The sequence below is a fragment of the Miniopterus natalensis genome, chromosome 3 (genome assembly GCF_054644295.1).
Source record: "Miniopterus natalensis isolate mMinNat1 chromosome 3, mMinNat1.hap1, whole genome shotgun sequence".
Taxonomy (NCBI): domain Eukaryota; kingdom Metazoa; phylum Chordata; class Mammalia; order Chiroptera; family Miniopteridae; genus Miniopterus; species Miniopterus natalensis.
In genome coordinates, this window is record NC_142083.1 from 86,501,926 (window position 1) to 86,521,503 (window position 19,578).

Here is a 19,578-nt window from a genome sequence, read left to right on the forward strand (position 1 = left end):
AATCAACTTGTCCAAGGTCACACGGAGAGGAAGAGGCAGACCTGGGATCCAGATGTCAGATCTGTCCTCTCTTAAGTCTGTATTTTTCTGGGACCCAAGGTTTCACCATATCCTCAGCCCCTTCTTAAAGAGGCAGGTCCTGGGCTAGAAACAGTCAGAAGGAGAGCAGATGGAAGGTTCACAGCAGCCTTCCTTGCCAAGGGAGAACAACAACTGAAACAGTGTTATTGTTAATAATTAGCTTCAAAGGCAGGATGGCTTGGGTTCCAGGGAACAAGCTAGATCAAACAGGATGGGCCTCCTTGCAATAAGAGTCCCTGCACCCAGGCCATGGAGCAGAACACAGCAGCACTCAAGAACAATGCACTGCGGCTAGCCAGGATGTGTGAGAAACACATGGGCACCACCTTTTGGACACTTCTGCACCATGAGTTTCCCAAGGGAGCTCCCTGCTGTAACCATCCCCTCCCCCAACTCCATAAATCTACTCTTCACACTGAGGCCAGAGGGGCTCTCTGAGGCACAAATTTGATCATGTTGCCCTATTAAAAACTTCTCTCACTGTATTTAGGAGGAAACCTGAATCTTTGATACACCTACAAGGCCCGTACACTGGGCAATCTCTTCCACCTTATCTCACCGCTGCTATACTTCTCTCCTGCCTGCGCTCTGGCCACACTACTATTTCTCATCTTCCTCAACTTCCCATCGGCCCCAGGGCCTCTGCTTCTGCAAAGTTCCTTCCTGGAACCCACATCCACACCCAGCCCTCAGATGGGTCTCTCTTCCTCAGAAGTTCTCTGACCTCTGGGCAGGTCAAACCCCATTCCCTGCTCCCACAGAACTTAGCACAGTGGCATCTGACTTTGCTCGGCCTGATGCTGTGATCAGTGCTCGCCTCCCCCAGAAGAAACAGAACTAGAAAAGACAGACACTGGCTTTCACTCTTGTCATTGGTCTACACGTGAGATTTTTTTTAAAGACACCCATTGAAGCACAGTATGAGACAACAGTTCCACTACTGTTTCTTGGACTGTCCCTCGTTCTGAAATGATGTCCTTCCTATTTATCTGGTATTAACAGGGTCCTTTCTTTTATGAAATGATAGTTCATAAACACTTTTTTCTAAATATGACTACTTGGTGAAATAAAAAATTGGTAATCCCAGAGGCTCTGTTGAGTTTTATTTTTGTTTGGCCATTTCACTGGGCCATGAAGTCCCAAGGTCTGGGAACCACTGTTCTACACTATGACAGATATCCTCTAGGCCCCCAGGCCCTGGCAAATGTGTTCAGCCTGTGAGGAGTCAGATCCAGAGCACAGAGACCTGCGTATCTGTGCACATCTGTCTGGAGGGCTGGGCTTTCTCACAGACCGCTGGACCTAGGATCCTAAAAGCTGCTGCAAAGCGTCTGAAGAGCAGTCATCTTGGTTACAGCAGAGCAGAAATGGAAGTGCCAACAACTGTAGAATGGTTACATGAGGCCATTTCACAGGATTACATGAGTGGAATATTACGTAAGTTATTAAACACAGTAATTCTGAAATCTATGAGATAACATGGAAAACAGCTTCTGAGGGGAACAAGAAGAGGTTTTCTACCCACTCCCTGGACATCCAGCACCTGGCCACCAACTAACCTCACCATCTTCCATTTGGATACATCTCCCTCCCCAAGGCTGGCCCTTGGATCAGAGAATCACAGGCCCCCAGCCCTTGCTGCCTGGATTGGTTCCAAGATCAGAGCCCAGAGTCAAGTGAAATCTCCCATGGTGGATTAGTCACAAAATGCTGCCCCCAGACTGTGTCCCCATTCCCCTTTTCCCACTGTTATCAGCCCATGGGAAGTTGCCACAATTGCCTAAATGATCTCCCTTCAATTGTGCCAGGCACTGATCTAGGCATTTTACAAATAATAACTCATTTACTCCTCCCAACTCACATTTTACAGAGTAGGAAACTGAAGCATCAAGAGATTAAGTTACTGGTCGAAGGTAACACACTGGCAAGTGGCAAGGGGCAAAGCTGGGACACAGTCTGGTTCCCAAGCCCACGCTTACAACCACTATGCTCTGTGGCCTCTGTAGTCCCTCAGCATGGCTCAAAGGTCCCTGCTGGGACCGCCTGACCTGGTAGTTACAGTTCTAGAAGTACACTTTCAGGACAGATGTCCCTGCAGGAACCTTCTGATGGCCTCCCACTACGCTGGAATTGAGATCTGGTTCATCTCTGGCCCTCTCCCCACTGCTTCTTGACTGCCAGCCATACCAGCATCCTTTAAGATCCTGGGACACACCAAGCTCTCTCTCATCCTCCAGCCCCACCTCTGTCATCCCCTCTAACTGGTAGGCCTCGTTTCTACATTTTCTCATAGAATCTTCTGGTCCCTCCTTGCATAGCACCTCTCTGAAGAGGCCCTCCCTAATCAGCCTACCAGGTCTTTTCTCCTGGCTATTCACTAGCACAAGACCCTGTTCATTACCTCCACAGACTACGTCAATGACTGTTAACTTACATCCTTACCTCCTCTACCCCCCCCCCCCCCCCATCAACTAGAAGCATCATAAGGGCAGAGACCAAGTCTGGCTTTAGCTCACTATCACATCCCAGCTCCCAGCACTGTGCCTGGAATACAGCAGGTACTCAATAAGTAATTGAATGAATGAATGGATTTCACTGAATGGATTTCATAAATGGATTTTAAAAATCAGAATACAAGATCAGATATATGCAGCACATGGCATGGCTACAACTACGTAAAGGTCAAGTGCCCAAGTGGATAAGGCTGAAAAGGAAACCAGAAGTTTCCTGAGGATGCCTGGTATCTCCTGAGGGTGTTCGGATAATGAGGGAAGTTCCCCCTCCTGTGACTGCCCATGTTATCTGGAAACAGGAAAGACTCCTTTCAAAAGGCTCCAATGCCAATCCAGGCAGAGAACCTGGATTCTCACTGAAGCCTGCTTGTCCTTGACAGGGATTGTCGGTCAGTAGGCCTGTTGGTGAATGTACAGGTGTGCCCTGCCTGGACAGAAGGTCCAGCTCCCTTCATTTCAGCCCAAGCAGCCTCAACTGCCTTTCTCACCCACCAAAACAGTGCCATCATACAAGTGATACACTGGTTTGAATATTTCAGGATATGTTCCTCAAAATGTTGTTAAAGCAGAAAAGCCCCACCCCTTGGTGCTCCACAGTATGAGTTGTATCTTGTTAATCAGCAGATACAACAGGGATGACACCCAGCTCTTATTCACTGAGCACCTCCTATGCGCCTAGCACAGTGCTGTGTCCTTTACATGCGTTTTCTCATCTGATCTTCAACAGTCCTTGCAAAGCCTTTTAGAACCATTTTAAAGGCAAGGCCACTGGGCCTCACAAGCATTAAGACCCCGAGCAAGGTCACAAAGCTGATTACTTCCAACTATACCAGAGACCGCAAAATCATGTCAATGGGGCCAGGGCGGCAGAACAAAGGAGAGCATAGGCCCCACGTCTGGGGGCTGCCCCCCCGCCCCCCCGAGTCCATCCAGAATAGCAGAGGGGCTAGAGAAGCTCATGATTTGCAATGGTGGCAACCAATTCAATTAAGAAGATTAACCAAAGTCCCTATCTGTTAGAAGTATTATCAATGCAATAATGATGTCTTCCATTCGCTTTAACACACTGCTCGCGTGGGGTGGGGGTGGGGGTGGGGGGCATGTTTTAAAAAGAGAAATGGTGGGGCAGATACAATGAGACTTAGCAAAAGGGTAATAACTGTTGAAGCTGAAGACTGGGTATATGGAGATTCATACAGTTCTCTCTGAAGAAATTTCACAACCTTAATTAGTCTAGTCTGTCTTCTCTTCCCCTCCCCTCCCCTCCCTTTCTTTCTTCTTTTCTCCTTCCCTCTTTTCCTCCCCTCCCCTCCCGTCCTGTCCCCTCCCCTTCCTTTTCCTTCCTTCCTTCCCAGCTGCGTTTGCCACCTCTGTTCCCACCACTCTCCTCTTCAGTGAAAACAAAAAGGCTTTAAGCAGTTTGCTTCCCTCTGGAGGAATGACGACAGGTTGATGGGATTTTTGATGCTCCTTGTCAGAAGTCACCCCACCAGAGCTCACCTGCCACACGTGGCCTAGGGGCCTGCTGCTGCTGGTCAGCAGACCCGTGAGATGGCTTCTGAGTACTTTTATGCTGTGGTTTCTCATTAAAGTTTGACAAGTTTGGTACATACACCTCTTCCTGCTGTGCAGAGCTAGCATTCCTTTAAGGTGTCAGACCATATCACCTTAGATAAAAGTTGACCAACCTCAAACATTTCTCCGAGTCAGCTTCCTTTTCTTTTGTTAGGAAGACAAAACGCTGAGTTCATAAGAAGTATGCCCAGCTTCCAATCGTTCAGCAAATAAAAATGCCTTCACCTACATTCCAATGTTTCCTTTATTTTGTATACACAGAGGACATTATGTGAAATGCAAAGCATGTTAGTATTTCCCCAGTGGAAGGTGAGAAGCTCCTTCTAATCACACACACACACACAAAAGGTGAACAACACATGCAAATCTTATTCTAGTACTTGTAGAATCCATAATTCCTAATATTTTCTGGATGGCATCCTCTTTAGCAAAGACATAATTTGCAATCAGGCTGGATAAAGACAGACAGCCATTACTTTCTTAATGGCCAACTACCCAAAAATGCTCAGTTAAGTGATCTCAACTAGCAATCTAATCAATTAAAATTGATAAGTGAAATACTTTTAACCTTTATTTCAGCAGACCACTCTTGGTGGGAGAGGGAGAAAATGTGAGTTCCCAGCATAAAATTTAATTCCATTTTCAAATATAATACAGTAGACCTCTTTAAAGCAAGCTGTTTCCCTCTCTTTCCTTGAATCAAATCAGAGACTGGTTTGTAGTTCTCTCTAGAAAATTCGATCAATTTAAACCCTTACAGAACCTGCCGTGGCCATTTCTCAAGAGTGAAAGGACCAAAGGAGATGGGCATAGGGCACAGAGGGGACATAGCTTCTTTGTTCTTCCAAGAAAAAGAAGGAAAAAAAGAATATAAACAAGAAAAAGGCAGAAAAAGGAGCTAGACACCCAGGTAAACTCTTAATAAGCATTTACTCTGCTCTTTATATGCTTCACCTCATTTAATTCATGGGTGATACTGACTACAACTTCCTGAGAATAGTTACATGCTAGGCACTATGCTTGGTCAAGTTACATTTCATATCACATTTCACTCAAGTGTAAAAATAACCCCGAATATACGGAAGTTCATCCCCATTTTCTAGGCAAGAAAATAGACACTGTGAGGGTTTTAGTCATTTGCTCAAGGGAATACAGAGCAGGGCAGGGGTTTCTAGCCCAAAAGTCAACCCTCAGTGGTCCACTGATGTAAGGAACATTGATGTGAGAGAAACACCGATCGGTTGCCTCCTGTACGCACCCCGAATGGGGATCGAACCAGCAACATAGGTATGTGCCTTGACTGGGAAACGAACCCACAACCTTTTGGTGTACGGGATAATGCTCCAATCAACTGAGCCACCTGGCCAGGGCATAACCTGCATTTGTAAAAGCTTTCTTTCTTTCTTTTTGCAGCAGAACCATTTAATCATTGGAATCACAGAAAGCCCTTAATAGACAAAACCAATCAAACTGATGCTGCTATGACTGTATGGAGGACGAGGATCCTAGAGCTTGAGGATCCCTAAAGCCCCTGCACAGATCTTTTAGCAAACCACCCGCAGAGCTTCCCCTGGTCTCCAGAGAGCAAAAGCCGAAGGCCCAGAATCAAGGTGCCAAGAATCTGGGTCCCTTTCTTTGAAAGTTTTATGGGACATGCACAGTCTGTTTGCTTAAGGTCACAGATCAACCCCAGTACAAAATGCAGGTCACACACCAACCCTCCCAATGACATGTGAGTCAGCACCACTGTCCCCCGTGCTGTGACTCAGAGGGCCAACTCACTGAGATCTAGGACATCATCGGTTTTTATCAGATCTTCCTCCCGCGTCAGTGGCAACTGGGTCTCTGGCTCCCCTCGTAGTTGCAGGGATAGGGAACGGAGCATAAAGAACACCCGGATGGCCTGAAGGAACAGCACAGAGAGCAGAGAAGGGTGAGACTGCAGTCATTTTGGTGAGATGCTCCACATGGAGAAATCACACTGTAACGCTTGATTAAAAACAAACAAAGCCCACCTCTCTCCCTCTCCCAGAATCATGGCTCTGGTGCTTTCAGAGCAAGACAAAAACAAAACTAAAACAACAACAAAAACCCCAAGGGCACAGCCTCTTTTCAGTTATCCACAGTGACAGGCTTGGGCCACATTACCTCAACTGAGCACCTGTCATTTGCCAGGACATTTCCCTAGTGTCATGTGACAAGACCTGCCCCAGGCACACATCTAGGGAGAGCTAGAACTAGGCCTCTTACAATGAAATTTGGAAATCCAAATCACGAGTGAAAGTGTTTCAAGGTCCCACCTACTGAATGTAGGGGCAGGGGCGGCAGAAGAGAGGGGATGTGGAGCTCAGAGCAGGCCAGGCCCAATTAAAACCCTGGCCCTCCCTGGATGAGCCCCTTCACCTCAAAGTCTCGGTCCCTTGGCCTTCTACCCGGGGTGTGTCACTGACGGGGCAGCAAACCTGGCATATGGCAGGTGTACAGCGATGTTAGTGCCCTGAGTGCCCCTCAAGCCTCCCCAGCCAGCTCTTTGGGAGCAGAGGTGGTTCCATCAGTACTGGGATTCCTGACCCATGGAAGAGGAGGTCTGACGGAATCAGTGTGGCCATTAGGTGTTTCTAGAGAGCAGGAAAAAAGCAGAGTCCCACACCCGGGAAGCCAGAGAAGTTTGTGCAGAAAGCAGCCTTAACGCTGGGCCAGCCTGCCCGGGTGGCACCCTCCCCACTTGCCCACCAACCAGAGACCAGGAAGTAGAGGGGCGGCCCACAGGAGAGGCCTCCTCCAGACCACTGTCCCTGACTTTAGCTGATGGCCACAGGGCAACAGCTCTGGAGTCAGACATATGAGCTCTGCATTGGACTCCAAGGTCCACCACGCTGGGCAAGGCCTCTGGCCTCTGTGAGCTTCAGTGTTCTCATCTGTGAAGTAGGGAGGGTAGTCCCCACCTCACCCAGCTGCTAGGAGGTTCTGAGACAAAGCTGGGGGGTGGGAAGGGGAGGCAGCCAGCATGTGTTCTGTAAAGGGGCGGCTATCCTTTACTCCAGTCACTCCCCAGCTGGGCACGGGGGCAGGCATGGTGACAAACCACTGTCGCCACTGGCAAGCCACACAAAGATGAATTCCAGCCCACTTTTGGGTCTTCTTGTTTACAGTTCTGAGGGCTACAGGCCAGGACAACTGCCCTTTATATGACAAGATGCCTCCCAAAACAAGGGCTCCTGATAACCCAGGCAGCAAAGATGCCCATCAGCAGGCCTAACCTTAATCCTGCTTTGGCCCAGAACGAGCAGGAGACCGTGGGCCAATCAGTTAATCTAATGTAGAAAACTAGAAGAACAAGTCTACTTCCTGGACCTACTCTGACGTCATGATCCCCCTCAGTCAACCATGAGCCCTAGAGAAAGATAAGCTTTTATTTTATATTGATGATGGTGGTGGCAGTGATGGTGGCATTAGTACTGATCTGATCTTAGTTTTTTAAAGTACAATCTCATAAAGACATCTGCAACAATCAGAAAAAAAGGTATACTTTCATTTAAAAAAATCAAAACAGCCTTTATTCATTAAGCTTCTACTGTGTGCCAGGCAATGTGGGCACTTTATCGCAATGTAAAGATTTCATGCAGGAAGAAATGGAGTGGAGAGGCAGAGAAATCTAAGTCCACACAGCTGCTGAGTGCCTGAGTGGGGGTTGGAACCCAGGAATGTCTGACAGTTGTGTCACTTAACCAAGCACACGAGGAAATTCCAATGCCCGAGCCAGCCCGAGTGAGTGCAGAAAGCCCAAAATGTGGGTGGGCACCTGAACTATGTGGCAGTTTGAGAAAATAGGGAATCATGGCCTTGGAGATGAAGGAAAAAGGAAAAAGGCCCATAATAGTGAGGTCTGAGTTGAGTGGATGCTTCATTTCACTGTCAGAAACCCATTCCTCTCGGGGTCCCGAAGGCAGAGAAATCAAGCAGGACCCTAGATGGGAAATGAGGAAAGACCAATGTGTGCAGCTTACAGCTCATCACCCTGAAAACCAAAACCTTCCAATATAAAGGGAGTTTGAAGTTTGGCTCCTAATGTAGACCTTGTTGGTAAAATATCTGCTTTTGCTCTTCAAGCAACAAATGAAAGATATTTCCAAAATTAAAAAAATAAAAAATAATAAAAAATATAAAGCAGAATACAAAACATAAAATAGAACCTCCAATAATACTTTTCCTGGTCCCTTCCCCAACTCCTGAGAAAAGGAAGAGTGCCTGAGCCCATGCCCAGGAACGTGAGGAGGGCAGATTCCCACAGGGCTGGATGCTCCTCTTGGGCAAAAGCTAGGCTCCCATTGGGGCCTTATAGGGTCTGGCAGGCACTTTGACCAGCAACACAACTCTGAGAATTCACAAAAGAAAGACACCAGGATAAGGGTCATCAAATTCATCCCACCACCCCCTAAGACAATAACCATGCTCTCTGCTCCCCACAGCCTGCCAGGTATGTACGGGTGGGTGCTATACTGTGTCATCTCATTCTAGCCTTTTAAGGACCTGCTTGGTTCTCATTTTACAGACAGGAAACTAAAGCCCAGAGATGTCAGGCAGCCTGCCCAAGGTGACTCAATTAATAATCAGACTCCCAAAGTATATGTTCTTCCAAACACATGCCTTTGCCTTTAACAGATTTAAGGCTTGGGACCCAGGCTTCTACTGAGTGATTTTCTTTACTTTGCTAAATAAACATGCACATTAAAAAGCATTACTAAAAAGGAATTATTATTCTTTCAGGTGCTTCCACAGAATGCCAGGAAGAGTGACTATGGAAGAACAGATTAGGTTTGGAAAGGGGTGACAGCTGACTAAGCTCAAATATAAAGACACCTCCAGTTTGCTTCAATTCATGGGGGAGCAAACTCTGGCAAGGAGAGTCCTGGGGGATGAGTCCGATGAGCAGGGCAAAAGGATGGATTCAGAGTCAGACAAACCTTGACTCAACATGGGGTCAGGTGAGTCACATGAATTCCTTGAGGCCAGGCTCAAGCTCTGGAAATGAGGACCCACCACCCAAGATCACGGGGCCACTATGAACATGCAACAACATAGTGACACACTACGCCCTGGGCCTGGCCCTGGAAAATGCTCCATTCGAGCCCTTGCCCCTGCTTTCCTTGCTGCATTTGCAAGCTGCTGAGTTTAGGCAACAGTTACTCAGGTTAGCAGCCCACCAAGACTGTGGACGTGGCTGTGAAAGTCAGTCATTCTTAAGAGTGCTGAAGCAGTTTAAAGTGGGCACAGCCCATTGGGAAAGCAATCTGGCAATATGTAGAGTCACACACACAAAAATGTTCATACCGTTTGAACCAGAAATTCCACTTCTGGGAACTTATCCTAAAGAAATAAGCCAAAAGAAAGAAAACACTGTGAAGCTGCTCATTACAGTTTAGTTGAAAATAATGTAATACTGCAAGCAACCAAAATGTCCACCAGCAGGAAAAGGCCTAAGTAAATTATGGCAGAAGTCACCAGATACACTTTTATGCACCAGTAAGAAATCAGACTTATTAAAACTGTATTACCACATGACAAACCTCTTGCTCTACAGCGAAAAGAAAAAAGGGTGTGAGGATAAAAGCGAGGTCATGGTATACTCTCCCTGAAACCATGAAAAGATGTGTTTGCAAAGACAGAGAGAAGACACACAAAAATGTCTAAGTGTTGATTGTTTAGGGTGATGAAATCATGGGAAATTCTTTCACTCTACTTTTAAAACTTTATGAGATGCTATTGTATTTTCTTTAATGCGCAATACACATCCAAAGAGTAAAGCAAAATATCCTATTTCCTCAAGGTCATTAGCGATAAACAAAAATTGTTTGTGGTTTTACAAGAGAACAGGGGAACAGAATGCAGGGACAAAAAAACTTTGTGGAAACAATTTATTTCATAATGGTTTCCAAGATTACTACATAAAGAAGGCTAGTGGCTTACATTCGGATTTTGATATTCACCAAAAAATCTTCTCCTGAGCTCTTTTCCCTAGCATTGAACTTCAATAGATTTAGATCATCAAAGACTCTATTTCTTTTCCACCTAAGATGCTAGAATGCTCCCCCACTGTTTTAGCCAACATTTCCTGAGCGCTTACTACCTGCTAGGCACTGGGCTCATCACCTCACAGTCACTTTCTCTTCTACTTTGGGTAAGAGCTGACAGGCAGGACACACAAGGAAGTTGAGGCTCAGGGAGGTTAAGAAACTTGCTTGAGGTCACATAGCTAGAGCTGGGATTGAGCCTCAGGAGGTCTGACTGACAAGTCTGTGTTCTTTCTTAACTGCTTCTCTCAAATGCCCCCACACAGGGGTAGGTCCAGCCCAAGTCAGAGGTTCTGCTTGCATGCTCTCATCAGATTCCAGTATGTCCAGTGACCCTCATTTCAACATGAATTTCCCTTCTCAGAGTCAGTGGCACTCTTGCTATTTTGGTCTTTTGTATATTATTTGTTCATTGTCTATCCTTATATCTTGCAGTGCCTGGCACCTACAAAATGCTCAACAAAAATGTCAAATGAAAGAATAAATAGTGAAATGTGTAAAATGCATGTGGGAAAACATGACTTTATTGGCAGATGCCTCCTCATGGCTTGCAAGGCCCTGCCACCCTCCTTTCCTGTCCCCTCTCCTCCTCCCTGCCCCTTCACTCACTCTGCTACAGTGATCCTGCTCCTTGAACACGCTGTACCCTGTCCCATCAGGAACTTTGCACTCACTGATCCCTTTGACTGGAAAGTGCCTCCTTTAGTCTTTACATGGCTGGCTCCTTCCCACCATTCAGTTTCAGTTCAGGCCTCTCGTTGGTAGTAGTGCTCTGTGTCTAAAGTAGTGCTAGCCCACTTTCTTCAAAGCCTTTACTGCAGTGTGATAACAAGCTTGACATCTGCTTACTTGTAAATAAACTACCTCTCTCGATTTCACGTGAGGTCCACAAGGGAGGGACATTTTCCCTGGTCACTTGTGCACCCCCAGTCACAGCATTTGGCATATGAATCCAGTAGTTCTTTGATGAATGTATGAGGGAATATTTTACAAGTTAGCAATGATTTACTAGTCAGGTTGTTTGAACTTCTCTGACAAGTCCCTAAGGAAAATAAAGAGTGGGATTTCTGAAAGCTCAAGTCTCCTAGAGTTAGAAAAGTCTAGTTGGTGGAGGAAGAAAAAAAAGGCCTTTGAATCCAAAGGGATGAAATGGAATGTTCTTTGGATACAAGCAAAGAACTTGAAACAAACCACATAAGCCCTCAATTGCTTGCTAAACCATACACTTCCTTAAGCTCAAATTCAAAACACACCGCTGTGTTATGATGTCTGAAATGGGCTGAGGAGCTAAGCTTCTGGAGGATTCCAAATAGCTACCTTGCAAGAGGAACTGGACTAAGGTGAGTGATGGAAATCCCCCTTCAGAAACTGATTCTTCACTGCATTGTACACCTGAAACTAATATAATACTGCATGCCAACTATACTTAGACTAAAAAAAGGAAGAAATTGATTCTTGAAGTCACCAAGGGAAGCTTCTCTTGGGTGGACGGCTTTGCTTGAAGGTGGCCAGCCCTATTTTAATATCAACCTTCTCCCTGGCTCTAAACCCACGGAACCTGGGACGGAAAAGTAGCTTTTATAAACTTGTCATATAGACAAAGGCTGACCAAGAGACCCCAGGGAAGCCAAGATGTTCCCAGGGGCTCTGTCTGCTTCAGTTAGCAGTTTGGACTGTGCAACCTATCTGGGGCAAGGGTGGTGGGCAGCACAGCCCTGGGAACTTGCAGCTAAGTTAGACGTGAAGGAGCAAGAAGCAAACCCCTGCCATCAGGAACTGCCAGTGGCCTTCAGTGTTTCTGCCTCTCACTGAGTCCTCATAACAACTCTGACAAGGTGGGCACATGTTGCTTTCTAGATGAAAAGAGAGGGGCTTAGAAGGGAGCAGAAACCCCAAAGCCCAAGCAACTCTTCCTCTGCCATATGACTTACCCCTGAATTTCTCCTATTCTCTCCTGTGGATCAGGACTATCTGCCCTAAGCCAGCAGGGCATGATGTCAGAAATCTGCTAATAGGGCCAAGAACCTCGCTGGGCTCCAAGGCCCCCAAGCTCTGGTTCCTCCAGCCCCTTCAGGCTTATCACTCCCCATGTAGCCTCCCTCACTCTGGCTCTAGCCACAGTCCCCTCCTTGGAAGTGCTGGAATGTGCCACATCCCTCTGGTGCCTGCTCCCCGCCCCTCCCCAGATAGGATTAGGGACCTGATTCCATGTTCCTTTCCTAATGGCCCCAGCCACAAGGATTGATATTGCCTCTTCCCACCTCACCCTCTATACTCTGATTCCTTAAAGCACTGGTGTCCAGTGCTGAGTAGTGCTAATAAATACAATGAAGGTAGCAGTGGGGAACAGTGGGTCAGAGTGGCTCTGGAGGCCACCCCAACTGAACTGAATCTTGGCTCTGCTACTTAATAACTGGGTGACCTTAAGCAAATCACTTGACCTCTTTTTGCCTCAGTTTCTTCCTCTGTAAGATGGGAAGAATAATAATGACAGCCTCCTAGGACAGTTGTAGAATTATGTGAGTAAATTCATATAAAGAACTGTTAACAAAGCCTGACAGACCATGACCCAGAAAGGAGGCAGGATGCAACCCACAGCAGCAGCTCTCAGCATCCACAGCCTTCTGGACCTTCTGGCTCAAGGGACAAGAGGACCTCGGGGAAAGAGTCCTCTCTGGCCTGGGGACACACAGCCCATTCAGGTGGGCAGCTTCACTGTAAGCTTGCTGGGGAGCACCTCTTAGACCAACCCAAAGCTATAAGGGTGAGTGTGCCTGCATCATGAAGGAGTTGCTGACACGACTCATACTTGTCAGAACCAGTACTCTTATAAAAGCTGATGCTAAGAATGCCCAGTGCAAACACTGCCACCCACAAACACAACTGTGTGCCTGCCACAGGGCCTGCATCACTGGCTGGGAGCACAAGGAAGGAAGGCTTCACTGGCTTGGACAGGGCGTGTCCTGTGGTGAGGCCTGTGGGTTTGGTCAGATAGCAAAGAACGTGGATTGACTTATGGGCCCCACTTCCTCTGCCCCCGTCCCCCAGGTCTCTGTGGCAAAATTGCCAGCTGGGTGGAGGAAGGCCACAGAACTCTCTGGTCTGAGGCAGATCCAGCAGGTCCCTCCTGCTTCTCATAATCCAAAGTTAAACATCTCAGCCGCTCTGGTTACACGCGGATTAACTGAGAGGAAGATGTAGGCTGATAAGAGAGCTGAGTGTAATTAATTCCACTAATTTATCCACTACCCTTCACATCTCAAGGGAATGATTTTCTAGGAAAAGGTTATGGTGCTTTCTAAGAAAGAAAGTGTAATCTTACGAGGGAGATAAAATACCATGAACAGCCCTGCGAGATTGCTTCAGGAAAAAACGCTGATAACGGAAGCACACACTCCAGCTGGGTTCTGAGAACTAATCTGCCCTTCACACAGGTCTCTCCCACAGGCTGGCAAGAAACCCCATTTCATTTGCGTGTGCCTCACCCCAAGATCGCTCAGATACCTTAACATCACACCATCTCTGGGGGTCCTGTCTATCTGGGCTGATTCCACGCCAGCCTCACCTGCACTGTGTTATTCTGCTCACTCCCCCACGTCCTTCGCAGACCCCGCCCCCCGGCTTCCTCTCCCAAAGCTCAGGGGGGCCCTGTACCAGCGAAGGCAGCCTGCCTGCAACCCACATCCGGTGCCAGACGCGATGAGATTTCAATCCCTGCTTTAGCAGAGGGCAGCATGCTTTGGGAGGTTACTCCTCTTGGCAGGGTGTGGGAGGTATTGTCTGTCTCCCTACTACCTGCACTTGTGCAGGAAGGTGGACTCTTGACCTGATCAGAGACCCTTTCTTCCCTGCTCTGTGAGTGGTCCTGGCAGACAACTGCCCAGGAGAGGCCAGGTCCAGCGCCCACTCACCCGCCGGGTCCTCTCCACGTCACCACACGGAAGCCGCTTCACAAAGTCAATGCCCGTCAGTGGCGTGCCCGTGGGGGGCAGCAGGATGGAGACGTCCATCATGAGATATTCCACGTTCATGGGCTTCATCTGGAAGACACATCACAGGAGATCTCACTGAAGGGAGAAGGGGACAGGGCAGGTCACACAGGTAAATAAACACATGAACCCTGGACTAAGACTGAAGGGAAGCCTCGAGGCAGCCAGACGTGTGAGAGATGTGCCTGTTTTGTTTTCTAAGGTGCAGATTTTTCCTTCATTTCAAGTGACAGCTCAGACATTCTTGAGAAGCTTTGCTTTCTCATGCTCCTTCCCCTCCGCCCAGCAGGGAGAAGGGTCCTTAGGAAGGAGGCTGGTGCCCTTACAGTGCTCCCTTCAGGTGCATGTGCGTGACTGCTGCCTGTCTCTTCTCTTTGTACTTCCAGTTATGAAGAGACAGTCCTAGTGATGGCAGCTTCCATTTAAGGAGGGCTGACTATGGGGCAGGTGGTGAGCTAAAGGCGTTGCACGTATGATCCTGTTTAATACTCCCAACAAGTGCAGAGGGAATGCTTCCCAATCTGCTAATGAGAAAAAAGATTCAGAGAAGCCGAGGAATGGATGTGGGCCCATTCAGCTGGCTGGTGGGAGAAACAATACATAGACCCAGGCTTACCTGGCTCTAGACCTCCTATGATTTCCATCACACAACCAACATTCCCCTTTCCTTCCTTGCCCCTTTAGCTCTTAGCTGGGATAATATAACAAAGCCACTTACTGAGCATCTACTAAGTGCCAGGAACCACAGGGCTCGCCTCCTACTGGATGCTAGATGCTGGTGCTGTCCCATATCATAGAGGGGAATACTGAGCTCAGAGGAAGGGCAGGTGTCCATAGCCGCTGGGCCAGGCAGGGCCAGAGCTATCTCCTCCTTCCACACCACCTCTATAGGCCTTCTCTGATTACTAAGATCCCTGTAGCATCACACCTCCTCCTAGAACTCTGCTGCATCACTACTGACCATTCAATGTACACATGCTGGACACTGACACTTCATTTATATCTAGCATCAGAAAGGAATGACATTTCACAGAGGTAAACTTTCTATAGAATTCATTTTACTCCTTAAAGCATCACAAGCTTATTTTTTTATCTTTTTTTTAGAATGTGGGCTTCAATCATATCACACGTTTTGTCCCTTCTATAATATAAAACTAACTAAACAGGGAAAAGCTGTGCAGAAACCTAGTGAATGGGCCAGGGAGCCAAGAAGCCATTTAGTGTATTCTGCCTGCCTTTTTCTTTTGGACACTTTAAACACTTAGGCTTATTATAAACTTCCTGAATCACTTCACTCTTTGGTGAGTAATGTCCATGAAGAAGATCATTTATCATCTACTTAGTAAGTGCCAACTAAGGGGCAGGTGCGGAGACAAAGAAACAGCATAGAGAAAGCTGCAATCTTCTGAGCCTATCTTTCCCCACAATGCTGTCTGCTGGATGGAGAAACGGAAGGCTTTGGGATAGCACTGCAGATTCAGGGAAGATTCCAGAACATTCTGGAAAAATGGCAAAGAACAAGGTGGCATAATATACAAAGAAGGGCAAGGGATTGGGAGGCGAGCTGCTCTGCCCCTCACTGGCCGGGCACATGTGGGCAACTCACTCAGCCTGACTCTCATTTCCTTATTAGTAAAAGAAGGCAAACGATAGTAGCTACTCCACTGGGCTGACATGGGGATTAGAGATTTAACATGTATAACAGGCTTTTCACACCTGACATGGAAATGTCCTCAATCAAATACTATTCACATCAAAGTGAATCTTTCTGACCTGTCTTATGTGACAGCACAACTCAAGGGGAATGAATGTCATCTGAACTTTCCACAGTGGTGAGGATCACCTTTTCCAGTTTATCTCCCTATCAGTCTCTTTGCATGATCGCTCTCTATCTTTCTCTTTCTTTCTCGGTTGATCAGGGCAAGCTTTGTAGGCACACAGGTGCCTTCTGGCCCCTCACTTACTGTCATGCTCCTGTATTCATCTTCAAACATGTCCAGAAAAATTTCTTCTCCCTAAAAGGAAAGGAAGGGAGGGAAAAGGAGATTATGCATATTTTCCTCCATAAACAACAAAGTATTAAGAACTCCAGTTCACGGCTTCTGGGGCCATCTGTTTCTCATTAGAGAATTCTCGTAAATCACCAGGAAGTAAAATACACACGTGAACACGAACACACGCTCCAACTAAAGTGCAGATATCAAATTGCACCTCTCAACTGTTTTCTCCCTTGTCTAAGCATATGTAGTTAGAGTTATTCTGTCAAGGCAGTTAAAAAACACAGACCAGGAAGAACACCATAGATAATTAAAATATTAAAATAGCTAACATTTCAAGTGTTTAACATCCTTTATTTGTCAAGAATGGCTGAGGAATGGGGAATCCTGGCTAACTTGCCATGTTAAAACTATGAGGCTCCACACCTCTGAAAGGAAGAGTATGATTAAATATGCTTAACACTAAAATTACAGGCTTGTTTGTTTTTGAGCCGTGCCTTTGAGGTTTTGCAGTTCCTGCAGCCCTGAGGACTATCTAGGAGGTCCCTCTCAGAACAGGGTGGTGGGTATGAACTTGGCTCCAAGATTCCTAAACCAGGGGCAGAATCCCAGCCTTACTTCATGGAGACTCCCTTTGTTTCGCTGCAAGGCTGGAATGACAGCCCATGTCTGTGTGGGTCTTTGTGAAGATGAAATGAGTTCACACACATAAAATGCTAAGCACAGAGCCTGCTACTAGGTCAGCACTGGTGTTAGCGCTCATGGTCATTATGATCATTACTGGATAGGACCATAGCTGGGGAGGGGAGGAGAGATTCAGCTGAATGCATAGGGACTATTAGAACTGCCCTGTTTCTCATAAGTCCTGAATCTCTTTCTCTCTCTCTCTGTCTCTGTCTCTCTCACACGCATAGTCAGGGTGGGAAAAGCAATACGTCCTTTGTATATTTTTCCAGTTATCAGATCTACAGATAAATTTGAATATTCTTGTGTGGGGTAAGTACCAGGCAATAACCACAGAAATAACAGCCCCTGAAAACCCAAAAGCTTCTGAGATATTACACTTAGGTATGAACCTGATAGGTATAAAAGAAAGAGAAAACTGGGTTGGGAGAAGGAAGCTACAATTCAAACACAGCAAGTCCTCACTTAACGCTGTAGATAGGTTCTAGGAAACTGACTTTCAGTGAGATCACATAAAATGAAATCAATTTTACTATAGGCCAATTGATATAAACAAGAAGTAAGTTCTTAGAGCATATTTCTGGTCACAGAAACATCACCAAACTTCTAAATAAAGACCCCAAACACTTCTAATATTAAACATGTAAGAAACATTAATAAAAACCAGTCAGATCATTCTTTTCTAACCCGCTTATTCTAGTTCAGGGTCACAGTTGACTGGAGCCTGTCCTGGCAGCTCAGGGTGCAAAGTGGGATCTACCCTGGACAGAATGCCCTTCCATCGCAGGGCCACTCACACCCACTCACACTCACTCACTCAGACGGGGACAATGCAGACATGCCAGTTCACCTCAGGTGCATATTTTTGGGATGTGGGAGAAACTGGAGTCCCCAGAAAACAGCTACACAGACATGGGGAGAACATGCAAACTCCACAGGTGGCCCTGGATGGGAATTGATTTTTCCCTCTCAACATTATAACAAAGTGACATCGAACAACACGTTGAGGACCTGCTCTCCTTTTGTTAACGATAAAGAAAAACCTTTTGGGGAAATGCCTACTAACATGTCTTTCTGCTTTTGCAATCCAACAGCTTTCTGAGGGGAAATACACTGAGCACAGTTACAGTGAAGATTCAAGGATGACTGATGCAACCGTGAGGTCTTTGCCTTCTTCAGGGCTTTGCTAGAGGACACATATCCTCATTCAGAGGCCATGTGTGGTTTGGGATGATCTAAGGGGAGACTGGGATTTCCTCCCCAGTGCAAGGGGCCCACAGTGGAGCCACCCTCGTCTGGGCATGTCTGCTCTATTGCAGCTGCATGGGGTCCTATGACCCTGGCGAGGTGGATTTCCAGGTCACATGACCTGGTTTTATCTCAGCGAACACTAACAATAACGGACAGTGGCTTAAAGAGTGTCCTACAAAGAAAAAGACTCCTTGTATATATGTACATAATTCACAGAAGTTGAGAGAGAATACGAAAAATGAAGTGCAGGGGAACACGAAAATAGCAGTCCTGACACTGCCTCCTAAGAGAATCTCCTCATCAGTTAAATTACTGGGGAAACCATCACTAATTAGATCTGGAAAGATCTGAAGTAGAGGCCAAAAAATCAGAAATCTACTAGGCAGTCTGGCATATGGATTAATCCACTTTTGCTGACAACTGACACGCTTTGCCAAAAAATATGCTATGCCTTAAGATAAGGATTCATTCAAAACCATCACAATGAGATATTTTGAAACTAATCATCTTGAACCTAAAGACAAATCTACAAATTTTCCAGATACTGAAAAGTCATGGTAGTCCTTAACAAAATCTCACTAAACTTAATGACAAATGTTTGGAAGCCTGTATGAGGTTTCTTAGCACATATGTATGTAAGTAATATACGTGTATATAATTTGTAAGTTCATATGCAATTCAAAAGTAATTTTATATGTATAAGCATACATAATTCATGAACATACAAGTTCATATGTATAATTTAGTCATGTGTATGTATAATTCATAACTGACATACAAATCCATCCATAAACAAATTCATATCGAATTGATAAACAAATTGTCACATACTAGGGGTGAGTCTTCAAAAGTTGTACTGATAAGAGAGCATGAGCAGAAAAGTTGAGAGACCACCGCTCTGGAGATTATGAAATTGAGCATTTTTACTCAGGAACCACAGGTAGAGAAATAGCTGAAGACACATAACCTTTGCGTGTACAGGGCAGACTTTACACTCCTGTTTATACACCACATGCCACATTGCCCTCCCCCATGCTCTGCCAGTTACCTTATAAAAGTGCCGTAGAAGATGGACGCTTTCTTCTCTTGCACCCTGTTAAAAGAGAGGGAAGATGTGAGGAAGGCAGGTGAATTGGGTAAATTACTGAATCTAAAATCTGAATGTAAGACAGATGCTGGGCTAATATCCCTTAACCTACAAGGGAAAGGAGAAGGAGGAGAGAACTCAAAATAAGAAATGAGCAGAGGGTAGGTGATTCGCTATGACACAGAAAGCTGTTCATATACAGTTAAGTGGGGAAAATGGGTTATAAAATATGGTCATGACGACTATGTTTTTATTTTTAAAAATCAGTGTGAATGTATGTGTGTACCTAGAAGGACACACCAAAGTATCAATTATAGTTGTTACTTCTGA

The 19,578-nt window shown here is 46.1% G+C and overlaps 1 protein-coding gene across 1 annotated transcript in view; it reads right to left on the reverse strand.

The window, feature by feature from the left end:
- The window catches only part of CLEC16A (C-type lectin domain containing 16A), a 196,166-nt gene that overhangs the window by 94,635 nt on the left and 81,953 nt on the right, over positions 1–19,578 (reverse strand). Inside the window, exons 15-18 of the mRNA XM_016197595.2 lie at positions 19,210–19,254; positions 16,194–16,244; positions 14,152–14,280; positions 5,952–6,072 (exon numbers count right to left, since the gene is read on the reverse strand). Of these exons, the coding sequence (XP_016053081.2) occupies positions 5,952–6,072; positions 14,152–14,280; positions 16,194–16,244; positions 19,210–19,254 (346 nt within the window). The remainder of the gene's footprint in view (positions 1–5,951; positions 6,073–14,151; positions 14,281–16,193; positions 16,245–19,209; positions 19,255–19,578) is intronic.